This window comes from Ipomoea nil, unplaced genomic scaffold (genome assembly GCF_001879475.1).
Source record: "Ipomoea nil cultivar Tokyo-kokei standard unplaced genomic scaffold, Asagao_1.1 scaffold2403, whole genome shotgun sequence".
Taxonomy (NCBI): domain Eukaryota; kingdom Viridiplantae; phylum Streptophyta; class Magnoliopsida; order Solanales; family Convolvulaceae; genus Ipomoea; species Ipomoea nil.
The window spans coordinates 1,590,589-1,600,843 of record NW_017618831.1 but is presented as its reverse complement, the minus strand read 5'-3'; the positions used below and the strand labels follow the sequence as shown (position 1 = coordinate 1,600,843).

The 10,255-nt window shown below is 34.0% G+C and overlaps 1 protein-coding gene and 1 non-coding gene across 2 annotated transcripts; one reads left to right on the top strand and one right to left on the bottom strand.

The window, feature by feature from the left end:
- The first annotated feature begins 565 nt into the window (after positions 1-565).
- TRNAE-CUC lies at positions 566-638 on the top strand. Its single transcript has one exon. It is a non-coding gene; the product is annotated as a tRNA-Glu (tRNA).
- Positions 639-5,328: 4,690 nt separating this feature from the next.
- LOC109152191 (IQ domain-containing protein IQM2) lies at positions 5,329-8,942 on the bottom strand. Its single transcript, XM_019299765.1, has 8 exons — positions 8,727-8,942; positions 7,497-8,044; positions 7,341-7,406; positions 7,165-7,253; positions 6,981-7,071; positions 6,664-6,900; positions 6,446-6,547; positions 5,329-6,356 (listed from the first exon to the last, which is right to left on the bottom strand). The coding sequence occupies exons 2-8, from the start codon at positions 7,998-8,000 to the stop codon at positions 5,565-5,567; spliced, it is 1,881 nt and encodes a 626-aa protein (XP_019155310.1). The 5' UTR covers positions 8,001-8,044; positions 8,727-8,942; the 3' UTR covers positions 5,329-5,564.
- Between the last annotated feature and the right edge of the window lie 1,313 nt (positions 8,943-10,255).

Below are 10,255 nucleotides of genomic sequence, written 5' to 3'. Positions count from 1 at the left end.
ATTGTCTATTCATGAACAATTTCAATATAATCTTGCCTTAATATACTTTAAAGTACTTATTTTAAAAAAAGCATTGGACATTATCTCAATCGCGCAATGCGCATAAAAAACTAGTACAATAATAAAGAAGGAGTCTAAGATCTACCTTTTTTCATATTTTGATCCCTCTTTGAATACATAAGCAATTTGAGATGGTCGATCTTCAATTATTTGTATTTACTAATTTTTTTTGTATTGTTATTTAGGTGTTACTTTGTCGATTATTGTCTAAACTTTTTATTGTCTAAAATTAAGTTTGATAATTGAGCTATCAAGTTTTATTTGTGAGGAAAAACTTATCACATACAAATTGGTAATCAAGTTGTAAGCTTCGTGGAGAGAGGGTGGTTAGCAAAACAAAACACAAGACACCTAAACAAATGTCTTTGTTGAGCTAATATTCAACCACCACTGTCCCCATAATGTTCTCTTTTCTGTAAAAACACTCAATCAAAAACAAAAACTGAAAGAATAAAACTAACCACATTAGTATTCCTTATAAATATATTTGATCAGAATTCAACATTCCGTTGTAGTCTAGTTGGTTAGGATATTCGGCTCTCACCCGAAAGACCCGGGTTCGATTCCCGGCAACGGAATTTTTGCATTTTCCACGATTTCTACAGGATTCTTACTGGACCGCATTTTCTATCGGAATTGGGTTTAGAACAAGCCCATTTCCTTAATGGGCCTTGTACTAGCCCATCACCCCCATCAACCATGATCCATAAATATTGGGTTTAGAACAAGCCCATTTCCTTAATGGGCCTTGTACTAGCCCATCACCCCCATCAACCATGATCCATACGTATTGGAAAGTTGGGCTCACCCTTGATCTTTTCCTGGAAGTATTTGGTGCAAATGCTGTAATGGGATTATGAAGATAAAAGTTAGAAAACAAATGTTAGACAAATTCTTCTCAATTGGACTTAAAATGAAAAAAAAAAAAAAAAAAAACCGTAAAAGACATTTTTACCCTTCATTTACACGGCTCTAACGATGAAAAGTAATGACATGACTGCAGATGGTAACATTTTAAAAGATGAAGAACCACAAATAATCAATTTGAAAGTTTAGGACTAAACTGTCAAAATCATCACATTCAAAATAATAATTGAATTGGATTAAGTTCATAGGATTTGGATTGTGAAAGCCCAATCTGATCTTTCAAGAAAATCCAGTAGTTGGTGGCCAAATCCGCACACGAGCGAACTTCAATTCAGATTATATTCAAAAAGTTGCACACTAATTGATCTATCAATGCCAGCTCTTCCTTCACTGGAACATCATATTTTTTTTTTATTCATGATCAAGTACTATTTTATGTTCATAACAAATAATTTTGAAATTTTAATGTTGTTGTCGTTGATGATGTTATGCATAGTCCCCTAAACATAAAGAAAATATAGGATTAAGATGTGGATGAATGACAATCAAACAGCTGTTTCCTTTTTGCATTTGTTGTCCTCCAAATTATTGGTACGTCAAAAAATAAATTCAGCACAAGAAATTGTTACATTCAAAGATTCTATATTCACAACATCCAATTCTGAGGTGGTGTATAATGTTGTCTGATAAATTTTCATGTAAGAAGGTTAAGTTTCTTCAAATAATTTGATATGTTTGTTACTTTGACAGACTGGATGAGTTTTAACGAATTTTTGACAATTTAGGAGAAGCAAGACTCTAATATTCCTCCCATTATTATGCAAAACTTTTTTACAACTTCACATATTTTGACTAGGCATTTCATACCTAGCTTTATTTACGATTTTAGTCTAGTAAAATCTAGTAATTTGGTTCAATTGGTAATCAGACGGTTAAAAAAATTGCAATGTTAATGCGCCATGTTACATGGCTCTAGGTCGAGTAATAGCTGTCGACAATATCCACAATAGTTATAGATTTACAATTTATTGGAATATACATATTACCAAAGTTAAAGTGTAAGATTTTATGATATTTTATATCGTACCTTAATGCATACTTGGTGAAATTGTATCCAATATTTTGTTAAACATGTTAAACATTACAATACAATTTAACTAAATATAAAACAAACACACACTACCGCTTATCGGTTCTTATGTTGTTTTAGCGGATTGGGACGATATTCCGCCTTCCTACATTAGTGACATTATTTTGCATGATTAATAAATGTGTTTCATTTTTACTCAAATTAAAGTAAATAAATAACACGTACACAATGCTTTCTAATACTCTCTCAGATGAGCTGGTCATGCAAGATCGTCCCAGTGCAATTTACCTTTCTGTATCATTTACAAACTATTACACATAAACATGATTTACTGAATATATACCATCAAATAGTGATTGCAAATTTTTATCGTAAACCACAAACAAACAAAAACAATAGTAAAACTAATCAAAATTTAAATTGAAATAAAATCTTCCTAGATTCTGCATTCTATACTTTATTGATGATTCACCTATCATTATATCCACTTCTAGATAAGATATCAAAAGTTTAAGATTTTATGCTCTTTCTTAAAGGAACAGTAAGACAATTTCTTGAACATTGCAACTCTACTGAGCTGGAACACAACCCTAATAAGTGTACAAATGTCATATTTATACACTTCTTTGATTAGATTGGATCTACAATATTTGACAGATCAAGGCCATTAATGTTTTGTAAGATTCACTGAAAATTATATGAATCAATCTTATGTGCCCAATGTTGTATCCACAAGAATCTTACTCACCCAATGGGTAAATGACACTCACAAATCATTAACGATGCAATTAAAAAAAAAAAAAACTAAAAATATGAACTTTCTACTTAGAATCTTAGATACGTACAATTATATAATATTTCAAATATTATTAATTCGAGTATTGATTGGATTCCAATAGTAAACTGTGCAACAAGAAATAGTATATGTGATTGTATTTGATATTATCGATAATTTTTTTTTTTTTTTCATAAATTGGATAGTGAATCATTTTGGCAACCTAAAACTAGTTAACTACGATTTCACATTTTGTTTTATTTTGCTTAATGGAATCCATTTTTATTTATTTATTTTTTATGACAAGAAAATTCACAATCACTATTCAAGAGTATACACATAATAAACAACATGTTATATTTGCAAACTATACATGACAGATAAACTGCACCTTTTTTTTTGGTTGGTTGACATTAATGGAGTTGTTTGGGCCCAATTTTCTGCAAAAGTATGGGGTTTTAATTTCTTTATCTTTTTCTAATTGGTATTTTTAAAAAAAAAATAATAATGCAATTTGAGGTTAAAGAAATTCAAGAAATGCAACCAATTATGGGTGCTAATAGGTTTGCAATTCCAAGAAAACATGAACTTTACAGGCCAGCAAGGCAACAAAATAGAAAAAACTTAACAAATCAGAATCCAATAAATAAATGGTGAAAACAAAGAAACAGAACATGTTGTTGCCCTTACAATGAAACAGGAATTATTGGAACCACTTAGAAGAGTTTGGATCAATTATATATATATATATATATATATATATATATATATATATATATATATATATATATGTATATATATATATATATATAACGGATGATATGAGAATTATGTTTTAAGTGAGAACGTTAGAACTGCATGAGTGCACACAATTTATTATATTATGTGTTTCTTTAGTAACATGTTTACCAACTGTCTTAAACTATTAAATTCAGGTTTAAAACAATTTACTGTCATGCTTTAATTAAACATTTGTTATTATAACGTTAATTAAGTTTGAAGTAGATAGCCAGTAGTACAAGTTAAATACAACATGGTACAATTCCTTAATCCAACATGTAGCCGCGCCACTTTTCCTCATGTCAGACTTTTTAACATCTGATTTCTTCAAACAGCAGAAATCATCCACAGAAAGCATTGTGGAATTATTATTAACCTGTATATATGTTGTTGTGAATCTTGATCCAGCTTCACATGTGCATACCATGTTTCAAACATGTTGACAGATCGATGGTGGTTTCTGAAAATACTACATGGGAAGAACCTTCGTTTCATCTTATTGAATAATGAATATTCATCAAAACTTTTGATCTGTCAAAGTCATGAAACCAAGAATTTGTAACATATATGTAAATTTTGCAGTATAATTTATGGTTTATGCTTATCCAATCTGTATTGGCAACTTTCCTATGATTTCATAGAGATATTATATGATCAATTCTTATACAGTGTTGACAGTGCACTGTAGACCCGGGTGCATGTGTATGTATCTTATTTGTGAGTATTTGTGTCTTGTATTATGAAATTCTGTATTTAAGATTATGAATTGTATCTTATGTTATGAATTTACGTGTCTTGTGTTGTGAAATTCCATGCATATAAACACAAATTATTTACCTAAATCATATTTGAAAAATAAGTAAATACTCTGTATATAACATGTGTATGTATCTTTTGTTGTGATTTTTTGTGTGCTTGTGTTATGAAATTAGGAACTTGAGTAAGAATTCTGTACCTGGTCATTTCGATTCAGGGTGCATTACTCGTTTTTAGAATCTTGCTCTAGAAGGAACTACTTGACCTTATGTGACGTGTTCGATTGAGAGAGTGTTGACAAGTATCAAACTAGTGACTTCCTGATACATGAATCATGTTTACCTACTCGACCACCCCTTTCGGAGCATATTTTATGTTGGGTGACAAAGGAAACCCCGCATCTAGCTAAGCTAGCAAAAGACAACAATGATGTAAATCATTTTAAGTTATGCATAGCTAGCCGGCTCAAACCAAGAAGGTCAATAGACAGCTCCCACTAGGATTCGAACTTTGAACCTTGTGGTTATTATGCCAACAACACGACCAACTTGGTTAGAGTTATCCCAAAAATATTTTATTTTATTTGTACAGAAGATGATTACATTTGAAATTATAAAAAGTAGATTAATAAAAATATTTTATCTGTCACGAGTTCGATTCTTGCTATTATTTTCTCGATTGAGTCAGTCGTACATGGTCTTCTTATTGTGATTTACCTCTCTTGTATAGTTTGTAAGTTATTATACGAAAGTGGATTTACCTAGTGCACACTATTGGATAATAGTTGCGGGTTTCATTACCCTTTAAAAAGATTAAGAAAAAGCTAGTGGAGTAGTAATTAATAATCCAATGTTAAAAGACCAAATCATAAACTAATAATCCTAAGAAGTCATCTTAAACTAGGTTGCAAACAACACTTGAGAAAACACACAACAAATAGAGTTTTGCAGAAGAACAGATCCAAACTTCATGTACACAACACCATTGCAAGAACAGAAACTAAGGAAAAAAATAATTTCAATTAAAAAATGTGGAAATTTTCATTTCTTTCCCCATTTCATGGGTAGCTAAAGCTAGCAAAATTTTACAACTTTCATCTGTTACAAAAGCTATGTACAGAAGGAATAGAAAAAACAATCAAAGAATTCCCCTATAGAAAAGAATGTCAGAATTTCAATGCCATTTTTTCTATTCACACAAAAAGAATGAACTAATCAAAAAAACGCGTTTCATAGATCATGAACCGACTAGAGCCTCTTTACGCAACGGGGAGGAATGCCTTCTGGAGAGGCATTGGAATTTCTGAGACCGATTCCTCGTCCCGAGAGGCGATAGGCTACAAGGCAGCAGCTGCATTTCTCGGTTTAAGCTCGTGGGAGTAGATGCCCTCGAAGGGAATTCGAGCCTTCTTAACCGGTGTTTGCTTCTAGGAGACAAGCTAACTTCCCCGAGAGCGTGGGATTGCAGCTGTGACGGGTAGTCCCTCACGCAACCGATTCTCGGCCCTGCCCCAGTGCTCCATTTGCACGAGAGTTGGTTTCCTAGCTGATACGATTTCGCTTCTTTGTGTGAGTTAATCCTCTGCAGAATTGACTCTTCCGGGATTGTTTCTTCCTTGCTTTCTCCCTCAAAGAAGACGTTTTGCTCCCCGTGGTGGTCTTGCTCGGAAGGAAACAATTCTTCCGTTGATTCGTATCCATCCAAGGGCGATTCCAGTAAGAAGGCGTTCGAATTAGCCTTAGTGAGACTCTCGCTCTTTAGCTTCTCCAAGAACTCGTCTTTGCTGGGAATTTCAAGATTCGTCAATTTGTGACTAAAACCGGGTGGCATAATACTCGATTTAGGCAACTCCACTGCAGCAGTTTTTTCCTTTTCTTTCGCCTCGATTTTCTCTAAACTCGAGTCCTCAACATCATTCTCTTCGGTTTCTAAACAAACGTTTTCAGGAAGATCATCTCCGGAGGAGATGTTTCTGGAGTGTACTCGACTCTTCATGCCAGTAGATTCTTCCTCATCAGTACCGTCGAGCTAAATTGATAAAAAACGCGAAAATTAGTAACCATTCAGCTAGAATCGAAGCAACAAAGGGATATAATCGAATCTATTTAGATTCCTACCTTAACATCAGTGAGATCCACATTGTTTTCCTTGAGGAACGAGATGAAGTCCTGGAAATTTTCTGGCGTGGGACGATAATGCCCGCTATGTGGCCAAACAGCCTGTTGGAATTTAACCAAAAGAAACATATTTGTCAGATAAGTCGAAACAAATGATAGTCCAAATTGAAAAAAAAGAGGTCTCTATTCTTGATTCTTGATTTGTATAATAACAATACCTTCAATGTTCCATCTTCGACGACTACCCTCCCAGCAGCCAGTGTAGCTCCACCCGCCAAGAAGCTCGAGTGTTGAAACGAGCCTTTCTTTTTCTTCCCTACGTACATGGTTCTCGAGGTACTAAGGACAAAGATCCACTTTGCGCCTTTTAAATCGCTCGTGTCAAGAAGCTCTCCCGTTTGCTTGTAGAAGAACTTCCCGTCTTCCACTACAACTTCATACGCCTTTCGCTCCATCTAAATAAAGAACTTATCAATAAGTAACGTTTTTCGTAGCTACAAATGCATCTTATAGCCAAAATGAAACTGATACATACCGGCCCGAGGTACTTAATGCACTGTTGCTGAAGCTTCCACCGCGGGCATTTCTCAACGAGATTAACTTCCTTCCCCTCGCCTATATCTAACCTGCATCAGTGGAGAAAAAGGGGGAAAAAAATCAGTTTTTTATGTTCTTTTCTCACAAAGAAATGAAAATCGTAATGCTATCGAGATATTTACCAGTAGAAGAAGGGCTCGTTGCTCTGAGAATGCAACCACTGGACATAATAGAAATGGAGGTTGTGTCCATAACGATGTCTCGGGTCAATCTGTTTTAACACATAAAAAAACAATCTTTAAGTCAGCAACTATACACAGGAAAGAAGGCACGAAATTAAGAGGCAGAAAAGACTTACAGCTTCGAGCCAATGTTGTAAAGCGAGCTTCTGGGCTTTGCCATTCTTCGATAAGCCTTTACCCACCTGTATAAACAAGCAATAGGGTCGTTACAAAACATTGTAAAACCAATCACAATCGAGGCAATAAAGCATCGAAATAAAGCTATAATATACCTTGGCAGCTCGAGTTCTTGCCCGTGACCAACGAGAAATGGCAGACTCATGTTTCTCGAGATCAAAAAACGAAATCGAGCTATGCTTCAGCTCTGCAAAGTCCAATAGCTTCCACCAGCTCTGCTCGATCAACACCGCACAATCTGCTAGCTTTCTCCTCGTTCGAAAACTTTTATACACTTTCTGCAACTTTATTGCAGCCTCGTGCTTGGGGTTCGATTTTGGAGTCCCCATCTCAGTGTTCTTCTTCTCCACGCCAATTGGCACAGACTTGCATTCATCTTCCAATCGAGCTTTAAAGCTAACCGTCTTCTCTACCAACATCTTGCCAGAACCATCCGATTGCAATATCGTTGGCTCCGGGTTTTGGCCTTTAAAGCTAACAGATCGCAATATGGTCTTCTGCTCATCTCCTCCAAAGTTTATGGACTTCACAATGACAGATTGGAGGCCGTTCTCTATGTCATTGTAAGCAGCGAATGGACACGAAAACAATAACCCCATACGATTTCAGAACAGATCTCAATCAGTTTCTGATACCTGGGAACCTGTCAAAGATCAAAGCTTTAGACTTTTTCTTGAACATAACCATTGAAAGTGTCAAACTAGGAACCACTAACATATATCCCTGTCAAGAACATTCAAATATTCAATCATATGGTAAAGCCTAAAACCAAATAACCAATATTCTCAATGTCTTGATTCTTTGGCCATGAACTAATTACCAGAAAACAGTCAGACCCAACAAGAAAAAAGGAAAAAAAAAAAAAAAAAAAAAAAAAAAAAAAAAAAAAAAAAAACAATCTTTTGGATGAAGGTCTCACAGCTAAGAACAACAGGGCATTGCATACACTATACAAGGCAGAATCAATGGTAGAAAACAAACAATAGGCTTCAACATCCTGAAATAACCATTGGATCAAATAACTATTCCAGTGAACAAAACAATCTCTATATGACAGAGTTCTCACCAAAACTCCAATCTAAACAACCCAAACCATCAAATCAAAGCCATTCAAAAACACCCATTTTCAGCACCCAGAAACCCATTTCTCAGAGAACTATCCACAAACAACAAGATTTCCAGAAAAAAAAAAAAAAATACAGACCCAGAAATCATTTCATGATTTCATTCAAATTCACTAATCACCAAAGTGTGCCCAGGAGAGCAAGAAAAGCTAACAAGACATGAAAAAGGAGACCAAATAGCAACAAAGATAAAAGCTTTACCTTTCCGCACTAAAAGCTTGGGGGAACCAACAAAAACACAATGGGATTGGATAAAGAAATCCCACAGCAATCTGATATGCCTTTTCTCTTTCACTTCCTATTCTGGGTTTTTTTCCTTTTCTGAGAGTTCTTCTTCTCGCTTTTCACAGCCGAAGCCCGAATATACACGTTGCTTTCCTAGCTTCCTTTACGACGAGTTGTGGTCTTGTGGAGAGATACATGCTCTCCTATATATACACATACACAAATGATGAAGAAGTTATGTTAGTGCGAGGGCAGAGAGGCTGCGGAGGCCAGGGTGGGTGGGGGCGGGGGTGGGGTGGCACGTGGATTGGACTTTTAGCGACGATTATATACAAATTGGAATTCTTGTGACACTTTACATTCTTTGTCATTTCCTTTAAATTTGGATGAAATTACCCAAATGAGTTTAATGTTACGCAACTAGATTTATATATAATCAAGATCATATGATATTACATTAAAATTATATATTTTGAAACGCTTAATAGTAATATCTATTATGATGAACTCATGTATATTACGAGTATTAGTTATCTGCATATGCACTATCACACGTTTTCAAATGCATTGTTGTAATTATAAAAATATCACTATATTTTTACATTGTCCTTAATTTCTAGCTCTTAATCGTCATAAGTGGACGTATGAGATTAGTCTACACGTTCTCATCGGACTATTGAACTGAATCTATATATAATCATGTTCGTGTCAAATAGGATCTCAAAAGTAAAAAATCACTTTGTCATGAATTGTTTATTATGAAATCAGTAAATTATTATACAATTGACTTAAGATAATATTATTTATCTTGACCGCAACTTATTTTAAATAAGACAACTTGATCTTAATATTGACTAACAATGAAACATAATCGACTGATTCAAATAACGTAACTATATATATTAATAAAATACTAAAGAGGTTATAAAGTTGCTTTAATTACATGAAATAAAAATAAATTTGGGCATAAATATATCTTAAAATAATTGCAATTTTTCCTTTTAAATTGGAACAAAAATATACTCTATAAATGTGTGTGTGTGTGTTGGAAAAAACAGGGAAAAAGGAGTAGTGTTTAGAATATTCAAATTGAGTGTATTTTATGTTGAAGTCAAAATGTAGTGTGTTGAAGCAGACAAACATTAACCCTAGGTAGTGAGTATTGACATTTGACTACCTTAAACTTTGATATCGCCACCGCTGATGTAATTATTGCACTTTAATTGTCATGGCTAACTCTAACTTGGCTTAGCCTCCAAGCTTTTTACTAGTATGCAACCCAATATTTCATTATCATTATTAAAAATTCTAATGTTTTGACCAATATTGAATATATATAATTTACTTATTTTTTTGCGGTGTCAATCAACATCGGTATTGAATATTGATAGTATCAAATATAATCAAATATATTATATTTGATTATATTAAGTATTATTAATATTCGTGTCAATTAATGCTTTGTTATTAGCCTCGTTTAATTCATCTACTGGTTTTATTATTGG

Bases quoted from the DNA above. Each gene is read 5' to 3' on its own strand.
- LOC109152191 (XM_019299765.1), bottom strand. From the start codon at position 8,000: ATGGGGTTATTGTTTTCGTGTCCATTCGCTGCTTACAATGACATAGAG. The intron at 7,254-7,340 runs GTAAGTCTTTTC...GTGTTAAAACAG, and splicing joins TACAACATTGGCTCGAAGCT to ATTGACCCGAGACATCGTTA. The intron at 6,357-6,445 runs GTAGGAATCTAA...TTATCAATTTAG, and splicing joins TGGATCTCACTGATGTTAAG to CTCGACGGTACTGATGAGGA.